The sequence below is a fragment of the Lissotriton vulgaris genome, chromosome 10, assembly GCF_964263255.1.
Source record: "Lissotriton vulgaris chromosome 10, aLisVul1.2, whole genome shotgun sequence".
NCBI lineage: Eukaryota > Metazoa > Chordata > Amphibia > Caudata > Salamandridae > Lissotriton > Lissotriton vulgaris.
In genome coordinates, this window is record NC_141698.1 from 152529437 (window position 1) to 152550567 (window position 21131).

At 43.1% G+C, this 21131-nt stretch overlaps 1 protein-coding gene across 2 annotated transcripts in view; it reads left to right on the plus strand.

Annotated features, from left to right (window-relative positions):
• Positions 1–21131, plus strand: part of TECPR1 (tectonin beta-propeller repeat containing 1) — a 575261-nt gene that overhangs the window by 48591 nt on the left and 505539 nt on the right. For both annotated transcript variants that reach the window (XM_086940729.1, XM_086940728.1), the window contains exon 2: positions 9844–10074. In XM_086940729.1, the coding sequence (XP_086796855.1) occupies positions 9850–10074 (225 nt within the window). In that variant the 5' untranslated portion in view covers positions 9844–9849. The remainder of the gene's footprint in view (positions 1–9843; positions 10075–21131) is intronic.

The window sequence follows — 21131 nt, forward strand, 5'->3', positions numbered from 1 at the left end:
TGAAAAAAAATTCTAAGTGTGGAGTTGTTTTTTGTATTGAACTTTAAGAAAACTGCAAAGAACTAAAATTGCTTACTTCCCTTTTCTCTATGAAATGTCCCTGTGTGATATCTAGGTCTATCACACTGATTAGAAAAAGTAATCAAGAAATGAATCTGCAAAGTAATTCAAAGTAAGCTTTTAGTAATTTCCACTGAATTGAAAGCATTTACAAATCTGTAACAAAGTCATTTTCATTCACCTTGCTTGTATTGTTCAACCTGCATTGAAAATTATTTTAAAAAAACATACCAGTGCCAGGCTTGCTTGGTTCTAGGAAATAAATACAACTAAATATTTTTATACCAATCAAATTAGTCTGAGTTCAGTCTTTGAGTGTGTGACATCATTTGCTGATTGAGTGTGTACAACAAATGCTTAACACTACCCTCTGTTAACGCCTTACTGCTCACCCACACTACCACAAATAGAGAGTAGGATGTTATCTACTTTTACCTCTGCCTACCTTTGGGGCTCCACTGGACTCTGTGCACACTATCTCATTATGTAAACAATACAGAGAGCCAGCTTCCTGGGTTTGTGGTTCCTGCTTGGACAGGCATACCTTTGCCAACCCGAAACCCAATTTCTAACAGTTGTCAGTGCCTTGATTTAGTCAAGGTTTTTTTACAGGAATAACAGCTATCTGAAGATGTTCAAATCCATCTTTGGTCATTTGCACCTCCACCAAATGCAGTGGCAAGAGTATTATAAGCTAAAGAAGTTAGACCAAATCTCCCCCCACTGACTGACTGGAAATGAGTGAGGTTTAAGGCTCTTACTATCACTATTGTTCACTGGGAAGTGTACTCTCTGACTTCCCTGCATCCTCATTCTCTAATTACAAATCTGCAGACTTGCTTAAGTCTGCTACTTTGCCTTTCCTGATTGTGACCCCTTCTCGGACTCCGAGGGTAGGGTGGTGGGACCCATCCTGTGGGGTCACAAGATTTCTGAACAGCAGCCTTATCAGTCATCTCAACAAACCTTTTCAAAAACTTTTAAAGATTACAAAGTTTGCAATGTATTTATTGCCTGTGTCCCTAGTTGAATGTGGTGTCCCTTATCACCCTTAAACTAATGCACACTTGCGCTTACTAATAAAATTTACATAACATAACATTGATTGCCACCAGCACAGCCTTATAGCTTAAGCGTATTTGAGGGTCATCTGCATTCATATGCTATCTAAGTTATTAGCTGCAAGGGCTGTAAGCTGTATAGATGTTGAACAGGATCAGTGACAAAGCCAACCTTTCTTGCAGTCACCATGAGACACTTGTTACTGTAGCGATAAAAGTGCCAAGATTCCCTTCTAGTGTGAAGTATTTCTGATATGAGGCAGATCAATTGATTAGCGATCCATCAATGTCCTTAGCATCAGGTAGTGAGGCGAATGTTCAGGCGAATAGTATTGTGGATATTTGAGATTTATGAACCTGTCTGATTGTCTTCTTTAGAAGATCCTAAAACCTACCTTTTCTGATGAACTAGAGTCATGCACCAAACATCTTCCAGCAACTATAAGATTGGCCTCACTGCACCCTGTCCAGTGCATTACCCGTTTCACTGTAACTTAATTTTCCTCTTTGAACTTATAGTTCTCCAGATTTCTTTCACCCTGTTTATTCGTTCTGCATTGATGTGCTTGATTAGTTTTTAGTGCAGTGATGCTAGGTAAAACCTTGAAATAAGTAGATCATTGATATTGAATGCAGCCTGCAGGATAGCCAGAATCAAGTTGTAAGCACTGCCTTAGACTCTGGACAGGAGCAGGTTTTCGGAGATGTTTTTTGTTCATAATAATTCTGTTGGTGCTGCTTCAAGGGCAGAAGAAACGCTGAAAGCCATTTGGGAGTTAGATCAACTCCAGGCACTCGGAGAGTTGTATGTTGGCTACAGTTTTGAAAAAATGTATTACTATCAGGATCCCTCAGATGGGTTTCAAGCTATCAATTTGGATATTTTTGTCTCTATTTTTAAGCGTAAAAGGGCATCAGATACTGACATGGTGGCTTTGCTGCTGGTGAGGTAGCTACGAGCTGACTTGCACCTGCTCGCGGCACCTGCTAGTTAATGCTAGTTAATGGAATAGTCTGAGAAATGTTCTCAAAAAGTTGGTTTTGACTACAATGGAGGTCTAGAAGTGGAATTTATTTGTGATGATTGAAACTTACTGTTGAGCCCTTGTTGATGTGGCATACTGTGTTGCCAGTGAATGATTTTAGATTTGACTTGACTGCGCAGCTGTCTGCATCAACTATTGTTACCAATCCTTTAAATTATCATTTAAGTGGAATATCTGTCCTCCCCAAGGCTTTGCATGCTATTGGTTGCCAAGTGTATCATTCTACCTCGTATGAAGTGCTTGCATTGCAATGAATGAGGGGCTATTTTACATCTTAAAAGTACGCGGAATCATCACACATTCAATTCTTTGTCTCACACGTGCATTCTATGCATTGAATCATTGCACATACAATTATTTTTCTGTTACATACATTGCATACAAAAAGATTTTTTTTTTCTTTTCCCTACACCAGACTGGACAAGAACAGTACCTACCTGCAGCAGCAGTACAACACTTCTCACTCTCATGCATACTCGCAGCACATGTAGACTAGATAATAGTCTTCTCCCCCCTCCTCACTCTCCCTCCTCTCTCTCCCTCCTTCTCCCTCCTCCTTCTCTCTATCCCTCCCCCACTACTCTCTCTCCTCTCCCTCCCTCTCCTCACTCCCCTTCCCTCGCCTCTCTCTCCCTCACTCGCCTCTCTCTCTCCCTTTCGCCCCTCTCTCTCCCTTTCGCCCTTCTCTCTCCCCCTTTCGCCCTTCTCTCTCCCCCTTTCGCTCTTCTCTCTCACCCTCTCTCTCCCTCCTCTGTTTCCCATTTCTCCCTTCCTCCACGTCTCTCTCTTCGTCCTTCCTAGCTCTCTCTCCCTCCCTCTCCATCCTCACTCTCTCTCTCTCCCTCCTCACTTCCCCCTTCCTATCTCTCTTCCTCCCTCCTCACTCTATCTCTACCTCCTCACTCTATCTATCCCTTTTCACTCTCTCTCTCCCCTTCTTTCCCACTCTCTATCCCTCCTCTCCTCATCTCTCTCTATCTCGCCCCCTTCTCTCTCTCCCCATCCTCTCTCTCCCCCATCCTCTCTCTTTTCCCTCCTCTTCTCTCCTCTCGCTCTCTCTTTATTCCTTTTATCTCTCCTCCCCCAACACCACTGTGGTCGAAGCTTCCTTCATACGGTTACAATATTGTAACATTGTCTCTGCCCCAGCGAGCTTCTCTGAAGAGCGGCCTGTGGGTGTTCATGGGACCCTAGAGTGTCTGGGGGCCCACGGAAAAGTTTTCTGTGGCCCCAAACTCTTGCTAGTTCTGGTAGTGCATGTGGAGCTTTTCCTGTCATTACTGCTGCATCTGCACCGCACATCATTTGCAAGCAGACAGCTGGAGGCCGTGCTATATCCAGGCCCCTGAAGGCATGTGGCTGCTGGAGTTAGCTCAAATTAGGAAGAGGTGGTGTGGGAGGGACTAAACTGCGAAACATCATTTAGCTTGGTTACACTGAAATCATTTAGCACTCTTAGGATGTACAGCATGGGCAAACCCAGTAGGTCTTACTTTAATGTTCTAAAACAAACAGATAACTATGGTCAATGCTTTATGTTTGTATCTGTAACAATGAGCGGGACCAAACCAATAATCCTAAGAACCAGGATAATATCAGTATATCAAATAATGCGTTCACTCGAGTGAACCCATTATTTGATATACTTATGTTTGCATCTGTTAGCATATTAGAACCGGACCTATTTTCTTTGCCAGTGCTTGTTCCGCCACCTTGTTACCAACTGTGTTCTGCCTTTAGCATCCTGGATCATTCCTGGACATTTACTGTCCTGGGTATCATGGATGTATGAATTATAGTTCTGGGACATCTGTGTATGTAAAACTGATGGTTCCTTTCCATACCTTTGGTAGACAGTTCATATCCCTCTGCGTTGGGGAAATCAAAGCCAGGATTGCAATCAAACATAGATAAAAGAGATTGAGATGTATCTATGATCAGAAGGGTATGTCTGCTCAATGTACTTTGAAAACACATTTCCCACATACTGTTTATAGCTGCTAAGTGTCCAGTCTATTTGTGTGTGCCATTTCTGTGTTTGCAGTGCCCCTTTGTGGGGCATTTCAATACCTTATCTGTGACATTTTGGGTGACACTTTATGATGAGTGGAACAGGCAGTTATGAGAATGTCGAAATTAATTTAATAACTTAATTCTTTCTCTGAAATGTAAAGGTCTGGAAGAGGCATTAAAATAACTGCACCTTCCTGAAATGCTGATACAGGTTATAATTAGCAAAAACAATGGCCCAACCCGTGATTGTTTGTTGTCTAATAAATCATGTGCTCACAGTTGATCATTTACAAAGTTACATGAGGATTAGAGTTATTTTCCTCTGGGTTGATCAAATCAAAAAGGTATTCCTTCTATTAACAAAGCAACCACCTAACACAACTAGTTTATTTACAAAGGAGTTTTAATATAGTACTCCAAACACAGCGAGAAAATTATTTATATACATTTATACAATATTCAAAGCAAACGGTAGAGGAAAGAGCAACGTGCTTCTATCAGGGTGCCGGAAAAAGAAGAAAGGAGTGATTTAAAGGAAAGGAGGTGTAAGCCTAAACAGAAAAGTGACATAGGGTTTTTAACCCCTTCCATGCTCATGACGAGCTCAGCTCGTCATGAGGGACAGTTGAGCTGTGCTGATGACGAGCTCAGCTCGTCATGACACCAGCAAAATGGCAATTTCCAGCACAGGGGAAAAATAACCACAGCAGCGATGTGGTTAATTGAGTTGAAAAACAAAACTGGAACTAATCCAGCGTATTATGAAATCAGGCCACTGCTGGTGTTGTTGCAATTTTAACATTCATACAGTCTTAGCTGGCATGTATAATGTTTCAAGGAAATAGTGGTCCTAATTTTGGAAAAGGGGCGTCGGCGTTTCGACCCGTCTTGGGGTACAAGGGTGACTGGGAACCTCGACCTGCGGGTCTTCCTCAGGACGTGTGAGGCACAGCCATCGTACCGTAGCTAAAAAGCTGTGAGCCCAATGAGCTTTTTGGGAAGTTCACAATCCTCCTGTGTCTCGAAGAAGGTGAAGTAAAATGGTCACAGTCCCACTCCAATTTAATGGTCGTGGACCGTCCACAGTATAACTCAGGTAATGGTAACAAAAGTGTCAACACTGCTCTTATACGAGAACTCATCCGTTACTTCAGGTGTTCGTGTATGGATGTCACCGTGGGTATGGAAGATTGGATCTTCGTCCTGGCGTCTGACAGTGCTTGTTGTTTGTCTGTGGAACGCGACTTGCCAGGATCGGACCGCACGATCCTGGCAAGTCGCGTTCCACAGACAAACAACTCGCGCCCGTATTTTGGCAATTGGCAATTGAGACAACGCCCACGCATATGAACGGTTCCCAGTGAGGGTGATACCGGAGACATAACAAGCGACCATTAAATTGGAGTGGGACTGTGACCATTTTACTTCACCTTCTTCGAGACACAGGAGGATTGTGAACTTCCCAAAAAGCTCATTGGGCTCACAGCTTTTTAGCTACGGTACGATGGCTGTGCCTCAAACGTCCTGAGGAAGACCCGCAGGTCGAGGTTCCCAGTCACCCTTGTACCCCAAGACGGGTCGAAACGTCGACGCCCCTTTTCCAAAATTAGGACCACTATTTCCTTGAAACATTATACATGCCAGCTAAGACTGTATGAATGTTAAAATTGCAACAACACCAGCAGTGGCCTGATTTCATAATACGCTGGATTAGTTCCAGTTTTGTTTTTCAACTCAATTAAAAACCCTATGTCACTTTTCTGTTTAGGCTTACACCTCCTTTCCTTTAAATCACTCCTTTCTTCTTTTTCCGGCACCCTGATAGAAGCACGTTGCTCTTTCCTCTACCGTTTGCTTTGAATATTGTATAAATGTATATAAATAATTTTCTCGCTGTGTTTGGAGTACTATATTAAAACTCCTTTGTAAATAAACTAGTTGTGTTAGGTGGTTGCTTTGTTAATAGAAGGAATACCTTTTTGATTTGATCAACCCAGAGGAAAATAACTCTAATCCTCATGTAACTTTGTAAATGATCAACTGTGAGCACATGATTTATTAGACAACAAACAATCACGGGTTGGGCCATTGTTTTTGCCAATACTAATTACCCAGGTCCAATAACCGTTTTGGGTTACCCCATTTTTCTATAATGGATACAGGTTATAAAGCTGACAATGCTCACATGGATTCGCGGATGTCTTAGTGCAGCTCACGGATCAGTACTCAAAGGCTGGGAGAGTTAGACACATTTAACTAGTGCATTGGGATATTAGGGCAACATGAGGCAGTGGCGTGGATCCTGAGGGCCACAGGCAGACACAGCAAGCAAGAAGCTGGTAGCCTTTCCTGCACTATCAACGTCTGTCAAAGTACAAACAAAGTTAAGGAGCACAGGGTTCGCTCAGAGAGGCTTTGTTAGGCAGACTGGCTCTTGGCACCATTGGCAGACACTTCATCAGTGGGATCTCCATTGCCATAGTTTCCACTTTTGAAAGAAACCTCACCAGTGGACTTTCCCCGCAGAATTAGCCCTTCCTCTCGGAATCTGTGAATGCTCTGTTGCCACTGACAAATAACTCTTATCCCTGGACTTCTGGAGTGCAAGGGAAATAATTAAGATAGTGCACAAAAGACACTGTGCATCCCTCCCTTAATGGATAGTTAAAATAGCTTAATTTACTCACTGATTTTGTTTTCTTTCTCCTCTCAACTTTGCCTTCACTCCATTCTCTTCTCACTCTCCACCCCCTCTGTCCTCACATCACACATTCCATTTACCAATGTCATGTTCTTCCCCCTCCTCTCACTCTACCCTACCTTTCTCCTCTGTGTTCTCCTTTCACTGCCTTCTGCCTTTCTGTTACTCCTTTTATCTTTGCTTAGATAACCATCCTTTCCTTCCACCTATGCTGTTTTACCTCTTCTATTCCAAATATTCTGTCTCCCTCACACCGTTTATTGTGTTTCTCTTTTTACTCACCACCACCTACCATTGTGAATGAATTTAAAACTTATAAAGTGCACTGTCACTCACAATGGAGCATCCTGGCGCTAAGGTTGAATCTGAACTCAGAAAAAAAGCCTAATTAAGGGAATAGCAGAGTGCATCAGGGCCTTGGAAGAGTCAGGTCTTCAAGATCTTTTTGAATAGAGCTCCTGATTCTGTGAAAGCAAAAGTGCTGGGGAGTAGGTTCCATGCCTTGGATCCTAGAACAGAGAAGGATTTGCCTCTTGTCTCTTTTCCTCAGAGGCTTAACAAAGATGCCGTAGCAAGGAAAATGTGACCCCTCGCAGCAGGACGAGTAGTAAAATACACCCATAATTCAGGGTCATTGAGCTCCTACGGCCCAGTGCCACTATACCTGATGGACTATGGATAGCCACGACCAGGCGCTCCTACCATCCTTTTGCCCATCAACCTTCCCCTTTATGTTATCCTTCCTTTTTTGCCATATTCTCCACTGTTTGTTTTCTCTCCCTCCCTCTCTTTTGGTCTCTCTCACAGCCACGATCATTCGTCTCTCCTACCTTTGCCTTTCTCCCTCCCGTCTCCTTATCTCCCTCCTTTTGATCTAGAGGTGTCGGGTTTAATTTTTTCAAGTTGTCAGCTAATTAGGATGGGCGGCAAGGGGAGATTGCATTTCAGTGGTTTCATATTCTTATAAGAGGTAGAGGGAGGGCTCTGGCCTATAGCTTAAACAACAAACATTACAACCAGAGGAGTTCAGAGAAAGCTACAGGCCACTGCTCTGAGCTGATCCTGCCATGGCAGATGTAATGTTGATCAATTCCAGGGTGGACCTTACAAAACATAAAGTTTACCCTGCTTAGCCATCGCGGTAAAATGTTTCCAATAGCTCCCGGTGTCAACTGCTGGTCTGAGGACACCACAAGATCCATTGCATGGTCATTTGGACAAGGGAGCAGCCAGAAAAATAATTTACGTCCCACTTTGACCCATATATAGTAATAAATGAGGAAGTAAAGTGAGTGACACCAGCTCTTCATATGAAGCGCCATGGGAATTGTACCCATGGGGAAAATGTGTACAAATTGGTGCAAAATTACGAATCTCACAGTACGACTTTAAAGGAATTTGCCTAAAAACAACACTTTTACCAGTACTGGCTTATTTCCCTCATTTACAAAAAAAAATTGATGGACGGAATGCTGGACAATGCAAGCATTCACCCCCAGTTACAAGGATCTGGGTTGAAGCCATCATTCTTTTTCTCACCACACCACCCAGTTTGGACCCAGCCATATACAAATCAGTCTTGACCCTGTTCCTTGCTGGAACAGTCCAGCCCGAACTGTCAAGCCAGGTCCTCCCTGGACCGGAAACCAGCATCCCTGGATCGGAAACAAGGATCCTGGGATGGTTTCATTCATCCATTCCAACAACTTTCCTTCCTTTATGCTTCTTTCCTTCCTGCTTTCCATCATCTTTCCTTTGTTTTTATGCATATTTTATTTTCCATCATTCATTTCTTCTGTCTATTCATCTCTCATTCAATGTGACCTTTTTGTAGTTTTCCATCGTTCTCAATATCCCTTTATTCTTATCATGGTTATGTTTTTCCTTCACACCTTCTTTGCAGCTTTTCTTTTTGTATTCCTTCCATTAATTAATTCTCTTATCTCTTCTTACATTTAGTCGCCCATCCTTTTGTCTCATATTTTTGTTATTTCAATATATTTTACTGCTTTCCTTCTTTCTTGACTTACATTTTTCTTATTTATTTCATTAAACCTTTCTTTTCACCCTTAATTTTTTTCTGTTTCCTTTCTTTTTCTTCTTTTACATATTTTTTCGTATTTCCTCATGTGACTTTTTGCACTCTTTCCTGCATGCTTCTTTTACCTTACTTCGTTCATTATTTGCCTTTACTTTCTTTCCTTTTACTTACTTTCCTTTATGCGGTCTATTTTCATTTGCCTCTACATTGATTGAAGTCCCCGGCAGCACGAGCTGAAATAAACGCTCCTGACTATTTCGTTGACAGTAAGGCACTGACTATTAATGCATGCATGTCAATAGACCCGATTAACTCACCTAAAATGGACTTTTTTCAATGTAAGTTTATGGGAAAAATGCATTCCCCTGATTTTGTTTTCAAAATCTCCCACTTCTCACTTTGAAAATGTTGGCATGTATGTTAATGATTTATTCAGGTGACGCAGTGCAGATGCTCTGAAACGTGTGACACAATATTGATCTGTGGTAATGCGGCTACAGAAGTCTGTTTTGTTAGAATAACCCCTGATGAATGATACTTGGCAGGGCTGGATGTTCCTTATACAGTGTGCAATGTGTGTGTTTCTGGTGTTGCAAATATGTGCGTGTTCTTGTTTTGATGTTAGTATCTGTAAGCATTTATTTTAGTGTTGCTGGTCTCTGGGAATAGATTTAAGTTTTTTGAATGCCTACATTTTTTCCAAGCAGTTTCTTTCTATTGGCATATTGTCACATGCTTTGTACACTCTGTCATTTTGTATGCACTTTTCTGTAGCCTCCTTTGCCATGTTATGTTTTGTGATGTTGCATTGTGCGTCATGTAAAGACTAGGCTGTGTCAAATAAACATTCAAAGGTTTACATGCAACACATTATATTTTACTATTTTAACTGATTGCCTTTGGTTTTCTTTCTCCCCACAGGCTATTATGCCTGACTCCCATCTTTGGGCACTGGATGTTTTTGGAAGAGTGTATACTTTGTCTGTGACTGGACAGCAGTGGGAGCTATGCAAAGATAACCAGTTGGAGTTCAAGCGCGTTGCTGCTGTTAACCAATGTTGCTGGGGGATAGCCTGTGACTATGGGGTATATGTTAATGTCTACGCCAGCGACCTCCCCATCCGATATCAAGAGGAGACCTATGAAAATCAAGTGAGTACAAAAGTACAGTTACTTATATTTTAGCATTTATTGGTTGCACAGAAATGAAAGTGTGCTTGTATTTAAAATCTGTAAGAAAATGCCAGTAAGAACATACAAGAGTATTTTAGTTCTGTGCATAATTTGACAAACCCTAAGGCTGAAAGTGGGGTTGAGAGACTTAAAAAAAACTTGGATCAGAAACCTCTTGCCACATCAATTGAATATAAATCCCAATACCTAGCCTACCCTTCCAATAGCAACAACCTTATCAATCGATTCGCGGCCCCAATGAAAGCTGTAGCAGTTTCACAAACAATCCTAAGAAGGCAAAAAAGCCAAAACATCAGAAAATTAGTTGTTGAAAGAACTTAATGAAGAAAGAGGAAAACTTCACCACATTGTAGGAATATGGTGGCAAAACCAACTGCCACTGTCACCGACGACCCTGAGATCAGCAAGAAGAATATATAAACAACACATCCCTGAAGAAAAATATTCTAGTTTATCAAAAAAGAACACAACCATGCCGGGGAATGAACACCGAAAACTACTTGAAATAGTAAAAAATAAAACACACCCACCCATCTCCATGAACACTAATGCCGCCAACAAAAAGTGTAAAGGATTTCTCAAACTCTTCGTAGAAATCATTGAAAAGATAGCATCCTCCCTTGACATCTTGTCTAACGCACAAAACAATCTCTCAATGACCTGTAAACAGAAAAAGAATGGTTTTCCTATCAAAAAATGAACATGCACAACCTCATAAACATCATCAGCAAAACCAGACCATCATTCCAGCAAGGGCCTGTCTTTATATTTTCAGATGTCTTTCATTCAAGATCATTAAGTCTTCTTAGCCAACACCTGTTACAGGGGATTACCCCGCGACAACTTCAGAGCTGCGGTCAGTTTCAAGTAGTCTCTTAATTCCGGTGATAATTCCAACCCGGAAGGGGTTCCTATAAGTACTGCTCCTGGAGATGTAGAGACTAATTGGTCTACCTCTCCAGGAGCAGTACTTATAGAAACCCATTCCGGGTTGGAATTTTCACCGGAATTAATAGACTACTTGAAACTGACCTCAGCCCTGAAGAAGTTGCGGGGTAATCCCCTGTAACAGCGACAAAACACGTGTTGGCTAAGAAGGCTTAAAGATCTTGAATTAAAGACATCTGAAAATATAAAGACATGCATCATTGTAATATTTACTGTAACTTTATGTATTTACTTTTAAACCCGTGCAGAGGATTTGTATATATAGCATAAGTGGTCTGCTGGCCACAAACGTGGGGATCTCGTGGTTTTTCCCTACCTTATGCACTGTGCCAGATTACCTGCCTTAACTGATTTGTACTTGTGATAGACCTTGGTGCGAAACCTTTGCCTATTGCTGACCACCGACTGTATAACTAATTCGAGCAAGGGCCACCTATTTTCTCAGCAATGCTAACAATTTCAACTGATTGATATCTCCAATCTGGCTGAATATCCTTCAATGCTGACCCAATAAATCATCTGCTACTCACTTAAAATAGGTCCAGTTGCTCCATTACTACAAGATTAAAAAACAAGGTGCTGACCTGAAAATCTCGCCAACTTTCACCCTGCAACAAACTTGGCCTTTTTACCAAATGTGTTAGAAAGTGATGTGGAATCACAGCTCAAACATTTCTTAAATAACAATGACTTACTTGATGAGCTTCAGTCAGGCTTTCAAATCCCTTGAAGCCTGGAAACAGTGACTCTGAAGATAATACATGGTACCTCCAAATCATGGATGAACAATGCCCCTGCCTTCTAGTCCTCCTAGGCATATCTGCTACTTTTGATGCTGTAAATCATATCATCCTTTTTACTATGCTTGAAGACAAGGTCAGGCATCTACTGTATAGTTCTGAAACAGTTACCATCTTTTCCGGACAATCCGTCCCAATGAACTGAGAGAAAAAATTGCTTCCCATACAAATTCCCAATGGATCAAGTAGTCCCTCAATGTCCGATGCAGTCTTGTACCCTTTTTAGGTCTCGGCCTGATCCAGTGCATGCGCTGGTCTCGGCCGAGACATTTTGGGGCTCTCAGAAATGCTACTTTGCCTGCGAACAGCTTGCTAGAATGCGCACAAGAGCGCGTGTGCATGGGCGTTATAGCAAGCTGATCGCTGGCAAAGTTGCATTTGCGGTGTCGCGCTTGCACACCACTCGCAGTTTTTTTCTCGCGGTTATTTTTTTTTTTGTTCTTTGTGGCCCGGCTGCGCGCCAATGCTTGTTGTCCTTTGCAAAAGCTGCATGGTTTGTATGAAATAAGGATGGCCGTGCATTGTTAAAATAAAATAAATGAATGAATATTTCCTGCTCCGCCCTCTCCTTTGAACGAGATACCTGCTATCGACAGGCAGGGCTCCGAGCCTGCTCCGGACTTAGCGTAGCTAGGTTACCAGTGTTGATAATGAGGCTCTTCCGCCACAAGGGTGTATCGTATTCAAGAGTGCGCTTGTCTTCGTTGTGCAAACACGTTCTGTAATCCCGCGATGTTAGCTTCTCAGTAGGCATTCGCCATACAAGACCACTAGACCACTGCGCTGTTTTAAAGCTGACACTGTGGGCGGCGCAGGCATCGGCCTTTATTGATTCAGATGGCGTCCCGTTTACATACCAATGAGTAACAGAAATGACATAGCCATGACAAGAGACAACGCCCTTTCAGCTTTCACATGCAAAACATAATTTCATATCAAGTACTCCTAATTCAAACAATTAGTCTATTATTCCGTTTTCCACGGTTTCTTTTCGGGTATTGTGCTTAAAATTATTATTTTTTTTTTAATCCTCCCACCGTCGACTTAACTGATATCTGTTACCCTTGTTGCGGTGTATCCACCCCACCTTTCCCGGCATGAGCCAGTCCTCATGTGAGCATTGGTTCTAATGTTGCATTTCATCATAACTTTTCTTAAGACACTGGCGGTCTGTACATACCCAACACGGGTCTGATGACTGCAGGGGGCTAACGCCTCATCTTACAGTGCTCTTGGTGTTCACTGCTCAATTTATAAAAAATAAATAGAGAAGTAATATATATAAATGCAGTGACTCATTCACACTCAGCCACACTCATTCTGACTCGCCCCAGTCTCACTGTGACTCAGTCTTACTCATTCACAGTCGGCCTCAGTCATTCGCTCTCATTCTCAATGAAATGATTCGCACACTCGCGCTCTCACACACACACACACATTCATTCACACTCACTCGTACTCAATCACTGACTCATTCACTCTCACTCACTCTCACACTGACTCACTCATTCTCTGACTCACTCAGACTTGACTCACTCAGTCTCACACACAGTAACTTTCAGTTACACTCCTGGTCATTATCCCTCACTTGTTTATTTTTCACTTGTTCTCTTATCACTCATTGTCCTCAATTTGACTTACTCCTTCACTTACACTCAGGGCAGGGCGGAGCACAGGCTTGGAGGAAGACAGGTCGGTGTTACATGCTTCAGGGCTACGAGCCCACATTCTCCGCCTACCGCTCTCTTTGTTCTGCCCTTTGTGCTACAAGAGGGCCTTAGTCTGTGCCTGCTTAGTGCCTGCATTCTGTCTGGGTCAGAAGAGTTCCCGTGAGGTGCCATGCCCAGTCTTCTGGCTGGTTGAAGCTCTTTTGGCCCCTAGATAAGAGGGGCCCCTGCTTGCCCTTGATGATCACTGCAGTCCTTGAGCCTACGAGCCACATGCCATGAGCCACAAGCTTGCAAACCACAAGCCAGCTAGCCTCAGCACACGGTTCTCTTTCTCAGCGCCCAGTTGCAGCACTCTTTTTCCTGGATCCGGAAGGCAAGAGGCTGAGGCTGGAGCAGTACAGCAGTACAGACGGCAGTATTGGTGTTTGTGACGCAGGAGGGTTTCAGCCCCCCCCCCCCCCCCCCCCCCTTGTGTGGTAGACCGGGATGAGACAGCTTCCTGGGCACACACACAGCAGCACCCGAGCACTTCACAGGTCTTTAAAAGACCATTTACATGTTAATGAGGCCTTGTTGTTGTTTCACCCCTTCTAAGAGCCCCTGCAGCTCCATTCTGCCTATTGCTTTTTCTTAGCCCCCCCCCCCCAAAGTTTGGCTCTAGTTGCGCCTCTGTGTGCTGGTTAGCTGGTGAATTGGACTCTGTGATCTTGTGTCACAGTGGCATTACAGAGCGCAGCAGACGCTTAGGTCATAGGCCCCCCTGGTGGTGCGGAGGGGAGCATCATTTGGCCCCATGCGGCTTGTGCCCCTCACTCTATCTATCGCCCTCACTTTATCTATTTGTCTATCACCCTCACTCTATCTGTCTGTCTATCTATCTATCTATCTATCTATCTATCTATCTATCTATCTATCTATCTATCTATCTATCTATCACCCTCACTCTATCTATCGCCCTCACTCTATCTATCGCCCTCAATCTATCTATCGCCCTCACTCAATCTTTCTATTGCCCTCACACTATCTATCGCCCTCACTCTATCTATCTATCTATCTATCTATCTATCTATCTATCTATCTATCTATCTATCTATCTATCTATCTATCTATCTATCTATCTATCTATCTATCTCTCTCTATCTCTCTATCTCTCTATCTCTCTATCTCTCTATCTCTCTATCTATCTATCTATCTATCTATCTATCTATCTATCTATCTATCCATCTATCGCCCTCACTCTATCTATCTAGCGCCCTCTATCGCCCTCACTCTATCATTCTATCGCCCTCACTCTATCCGTCTCCCTCACTCTATCTATTGCCCTCACTCTATCTATCTATCTCCCTCACTTTATCTGTCTATCTATCTATCGCTCTCACTCTGTCTATCTATCGCACTCTATCGCCATCTCTCTATCTATCGATCACCCTCACTCTATCTGTCTGTCTATCTATCTATCTATCTATCTATCTATCTATCTATCTATCTATCTATCTATCTATATCTATCTATCTATCTATCTATCTATCTATCTATCTATCTATCTATCTCTCTATCCCCCTCACTCTATCGAACTATCGCCCTCCCTCTATCTGTCGCCCTCCCTCTTTCTATCGCCCTCACTCTATCTATCTATCGCCCTCACTCTATCTATCGCACCACCACAGCATCACTCAGGGGCACCACAACAACACCATGTGCTACCACAGCATCACTCTTCGCCACCACAACATCACTCAGCGCCACCACAGCATCAATGTATGCAACCATTCAACAATAACTGGTTCAATTATGTTGGCTCGATGTTTCAAGCTTTATTACAAATTTCACAAAAAGATGTTCATATTTCACTTCTGTTCTTGGATTTTCGTCACAATAAAATACACTGAACATAATCCTCACAAAAGTTATTTACAAAAGTTTAAGCTATTGCCATTATAAATTACAATAACTTTTATTTAAGTATTAATTATTAAAAAAAGTAAAAGCCATTGTTATTTGTAATATCAATACATCTAAGTCACATAAATACAACACAGATTGCATTACAAATGCTATAGGTGTCACATTTGCGAAAGTTAAAACTATTGGCATTGTAAATGACAAAGCTATTAATTTTGCTATTTTCAAAACCAACACATAAATAAACAAGCATTTTCAATGCAATGGTTTCGCCTTTGGAAAAGTTTGAGCTATTGGCATTGTTAATGACAAAATTTTTATTTATGTGTTGGTTTTGAAAACAGATAAATAAATGGCATTGTCACTTACATTGTTATTAGCACACACACACGCTTAGAGCCACATACATACTTAGAGCCACACACACACTCATAGCCATACATACAGCAAGAGCGACATACACACCCAGAGCCACACACACACCCAGAGCCACACACACACACACCCAGAGCCACACACACACACACCCAGAGCCACACACACACACAGAGCCACACACACACCCAGAGCCACACACACACCCAGAGCCACACACACACACCCAGAGCCACACACACACCCAGAGCCACACACACACCCAGAGCCACACACACACCCAGAGCCACACACACACCCAGAGCCACACACACACCCAGAGCCACACACACCCAGAGCCACACACACACCCACCCAGAGCCACACACACCCACCCAGAGCCACACACACACTCAGCAGAGCAAGCACAGCGAGGGGGCATGGAAGCAAGCACAGCGAGGGGGCATGGAAGCAAGCACAGCGAGGGGGCAGGGAACTAAAAGTAAAATACTAAAAATAAAATATTCCATGTCGCAATTAAAGTTACCATCACCCAGTCACTGGTTAATGACTGTAAAAACATCATCATCACCTATATACCGAAGGGAGGAGTAAAGAACCTCAGGATTCCACAAATAATTTTGCTGCACCTCTTCAGTGGGTGATTAGGAATGCAGAAATGGGAAAGAGACCTTCAAGCATTGGTACCAAAAATCTTGCTAAATTAGAGGCTTTGTACTATCTCAAATCATAAAGACCTGCATGCTCGGGGCTAAAGTTACTTGTTCATTAAGACATACCTTATCTTTTCTGAAACCATACTTTACAAACCTTTTGTGGTAGTGCATTTCTGACATGGGTTGCCCATTAAGGAAGTACAAGGCTTTTAAGAGGATGTCTTGCCCAGCTGTGCAAGTCACAGATGTCTTCGGAGACACTATGCTTGTCAAAGATGTAACTGGTGGCAGGCAAGTTTCTTACAGTGAAGTGGATCCACTTGAATAAGCACTGGGCTTCACAAGTAAACCAGTACAACAACCATAGGATGGGGTGAGCAGATCAATGCATGCACAACTTCACCCGGGATTCAACCTGTTGTATGCTTCAAGAGTGGCTGTGTCCACCTAAGTGCTGGGCTTTGAAGTCATTGATATCAGCCAACATCAAAGTGGGCACTAAATTGCAGATGTGCATATTAGAGATGCAATTTTTCAGGAAAAGTAGTCACCTCCATGCAGTCTGCTATCCATTAGAAATCCTGCAGTTTGGTGTTTGGAACTAAAGTTGAAGAAATCTAATTGGCAGCCATCATTAGTAGCCACTGCTGGACTGCAATTTAAGATTATGGTTGTAATTTTGTGTTATTTATTTGTTATGTTTATCAACAACGTCCTGGTGTATTGCAATAAGGCCACATATGCGGATCTGCACCAGAGCCCCAAGACATTTGCTTTCTTCCTTGAAACAATTAGCATCCCCAAAGGCACTCTATACGATGCCAGCATGAATCAGATAGAATTAAAAAACTGGACCCTGTTACATAAACTGAGCTGCTAGGAGCAATGTATTAAGTTCATAAGACACAGGGGTGTGCCCTATGCATTCGCTGCCATCACTTTATAAACATAGACCGCAACTTTATATATCCCAGGCACCAGCTCTGTGACAGTAGCTCAGTGCATCTGTATGCCGTAACACAACTGCACCCAGTGCAATGCTCTATTGCTACATGGAGATCACGTTCTCTTTGTATAGCCTTTGAATAGGGTTTTTACAAATACCAGGTGTCACCTGTGAGACAGCTTCAAGGCGCGTTCATATGCAGTAACACGACAAAGCACCAGTGCCGCAATGACTTTGCACAGGATCATAAGTTGGAACCGATGAGGCAGTAATCATTATCTAAAATTAGATCTGTTCTTAATCATTTTAAAAATAAACTTGTACGCCCTGAACCTTTCGGGGTGTCTCAGAAGGACAGTCTGGACTCAGGCAAGAGCCAGCGGACGCGTTTCACATGTGCCCATCCACCAACCTCATCATCTCATTGGTTGAGAATGTGCTGCACGTGCCACTTCCGGTGCAAAATGGGGACAAGGGGTTGGCCATGGTAGCACACGTTGCAGCCAAGCAAAGACGCAGCGAGCGGAAAAAGCCTGTCCCAAATCGACGGTTAGTCAGTGTTTAATTCGTATTTACTGCACCCCGGGTGCAGCTGTGCCACACCCCGTCCTCTGGTGGTACACTACCCTCTCCCTGGGTGCGACCACAACAAGACGGCACAGGCTAACAGTGGGCGCGGTGCGGCTTTTGTGGGAAATTGGACACAGGAGTGAGCAAAGCGCTGCGAAGAAAGCAAAGCTTCTGTGCGTGATTTACCACGGCTCTCTGAATTCATGCCATTGCCAATGCTGTGGAGTCTAGAAGCAATTAGGACTGTTTTTGAACCAAGATTTGAAGCAGGACCACAATTTTGAGGTTCAAATGTGAAACTCGGAAAAATAATAAAGAGCAAGAACTAACTAGGCCAGTAGTTCGGCTTTTTGCGACAGTGTTCACGCCCACAGAGGCACAAAACACAATGAAGGGCGGGCTCATGTGCACACAAGCGAATCGCCTATATGCCTACAGCCGTTTTATCGACCTTCAGCAGACGTACACGCATGCACCCATGTACACAGACCAAGAAACATGCAGAACTTCATGCACATGGCCCCACAGTGGTACATAACCATAGGAGAGTAGATAATAAAACATATCAAAACACCACACACCAGCCGGAGGCCCAGGTTGATGTTTATAATACCGGAGCACAGGAAAATGGGCACACATTGGAGCCCAGGAGTACGCGCAGCTGGGGGAATTCGTTGATAAACTTGCGTGGTGCACAAGGCAATTTACTCACAGAGAGAGAGAGAGAGCATAGGGAGATGTGTACCGGGAAGGTACTGGAAGACGAGACACTTGGAAGCACAGTGTAATGTACCTAGACTTTTTCTTATCTCCCCATCCCCCCTTGTTGCACTGCCCACGTTCACTACTGCCACTGACTGCACTGAGAATACCAAGCCAGGCTGTGAACAATCAAAGCAAGGGAGCCAGTTTCCAACAAAGTAGAGGTCCGTACCGCCTAGAAAATGTTTCCATTTGCCCTTTCCATATTTTAAAAGTTAGGTAATTCCTCAACAGATTTCCCCATAGAATTGGAACTTCAACTGGCGCATGCCTGGCTACCGCTCTGCAGAGGCCATGGATAGGATGAGCACGTAGTAAGAGCACATTTAAGACAGTGACTGGCCCTGTCTGAATCTCGCGCTGCCTCCAGCCTCCCCCCAGAGCGCACAGTGCTGCTGTCATGAACACTAATCCACTCCTGAGTACAAACCCACACTTAAAGAAACTCACTCACCGTATGCGCTCGCATGAAAAACATAACCTCTGAAACAAAATGCCTGGGAGAAGACACGGTTACGAGAAAGGCAACATATGCCACACACCATGAAGTTAAAGGGCGAAATGTAACAGAGAACGCATCACTGACTCCAATTACCCAAATAATTCTCGCATACGTTGTCAACAAAGAAATATTGTCTCTGCCTGTAGAGTTAAGCAATTGAAAGACAGGGTCAGTTTCAAAGTCTGTTTTAAAATACAGCCGATGCTAACTACCACCGCATATAAACCCCGACTCATACACAGGCACACTCACATTTGTTCTCTTTCTCGTTACTCATCGTGTGTCGCCCATGCTACGTTCGGTTTAGTAGCGACGCGACAACATTTCCTTTAACACGTCTCGGTGTGGCTTTCTCCTATTTCTAGTAAAGAGACGTCCGTCCTCGCCTCAAACCAGGCATGCGCTGCTCGACCGCCGCACCCAGCATGACCGAGCGCAAAACAGAAGCAGGAAAATATAAAAAACAAGCAACGGAGAGTGAAAGGGGAGGGGGGGCGGGAACGGGCACACGGGAAGGGGGGCGGAACAGACACACAGACAGCGGGAGGGGGACGGGAAGGCAAGAATTAAAAAAAACACTCACCTGGACTTCTTCCGCCGGCCGTGGTCGGCATGGAATGACAAATCTGGTCCGGCCATGACGGATAGATCTCTGTTCCAATGGCTAGCCTCCATTTATGGAGCTAGCCAGTGGAACAGAGGGCGTAATCCCAAGCCCACTCTGTTCTAACATAAGATTTCGCCTGCGCCGAAAAGCTGCGCAGTGCGCAACCTTCGACCAGGCGAAACCTAAAAATGTCATTTACAATACCAATAGCTCAAACTTTCCTAATGCGAGACCTTTTGCATTGCAAATGCTTGTTAATCTTCTGTGAATGATTGGTCCACTCTACGAGCCTATCCAATACTGAATACCACTTCTACCCAGATGAAACACAGCTATATCTACAGATCTCCTTTCCCGAAGATATAGGACTTTTAGCACAAACCATGAACAAGAGCGACTCCTGATCCACCTCGCAGCACATAAACCTCAAACCAACCAACCAGACATATTGATGTAAAAAAATCATGACTTTTTTCTGCAAATTCTTTGGGTGTATATTCTAAATCATGTTAACAGAAAGCAGTAACCCAGTTACATATTTCAACCATTAATGGAACACATCCAAAGTAATCCTCTAAGCGATAGCCTTAGTCTCCAGGGCTGCTTTGTACTTATGCTGTAATTACATTATATATTGAGACTCAAAAATAATTAGGCAGATAGAGAGCCCTGCAGTGCTGATGAATGCAAAGACTACTGACATAAACCTGTGTAACGGTTACAGCCCATAGTAGTTAAGAACCCATAGGTAAATAGCCAGACTAGTTAGTTAGACTCTACAGAACAATATTGGAAAATATGTGTTGATTCTTAAATAAACTGGTGCATATGAAGATGCAATGTTAAGAAAAATGACAAAATGTTTCTTTATATAATATTTAATGATAAACAAAGTCTTTTAAATTATGGTTTCTGTATGACTTTGGAGACGTGCTAGAAAGACAGACCATTAACAGGATTATGTTCTCAGCAAGCTGTCGTTATGAAACAACAATGCGACAAACGAAGGAAGAAATTAAAAGGAAAACAGCTGCAGCATGCCTTCTCGAAAAAGACATTAGCGAGACTTTTCCTATTTGGTTAACATTCTCCTCAATGTCAATGCAAAAATCGCTATTTAGAAACTCGCAAATTTGCGAGGAATAGCATTTAAGGAATCTCTATTAGAGATTCCTTAAATGCTATTCTTGAAACATTTTAAAATTGCGAAATCGCAAATTTCGGCCGCTATTTACCGCGAGGTCAAACCTCGTGGTAAATAGCGAAAACTTAGAAAA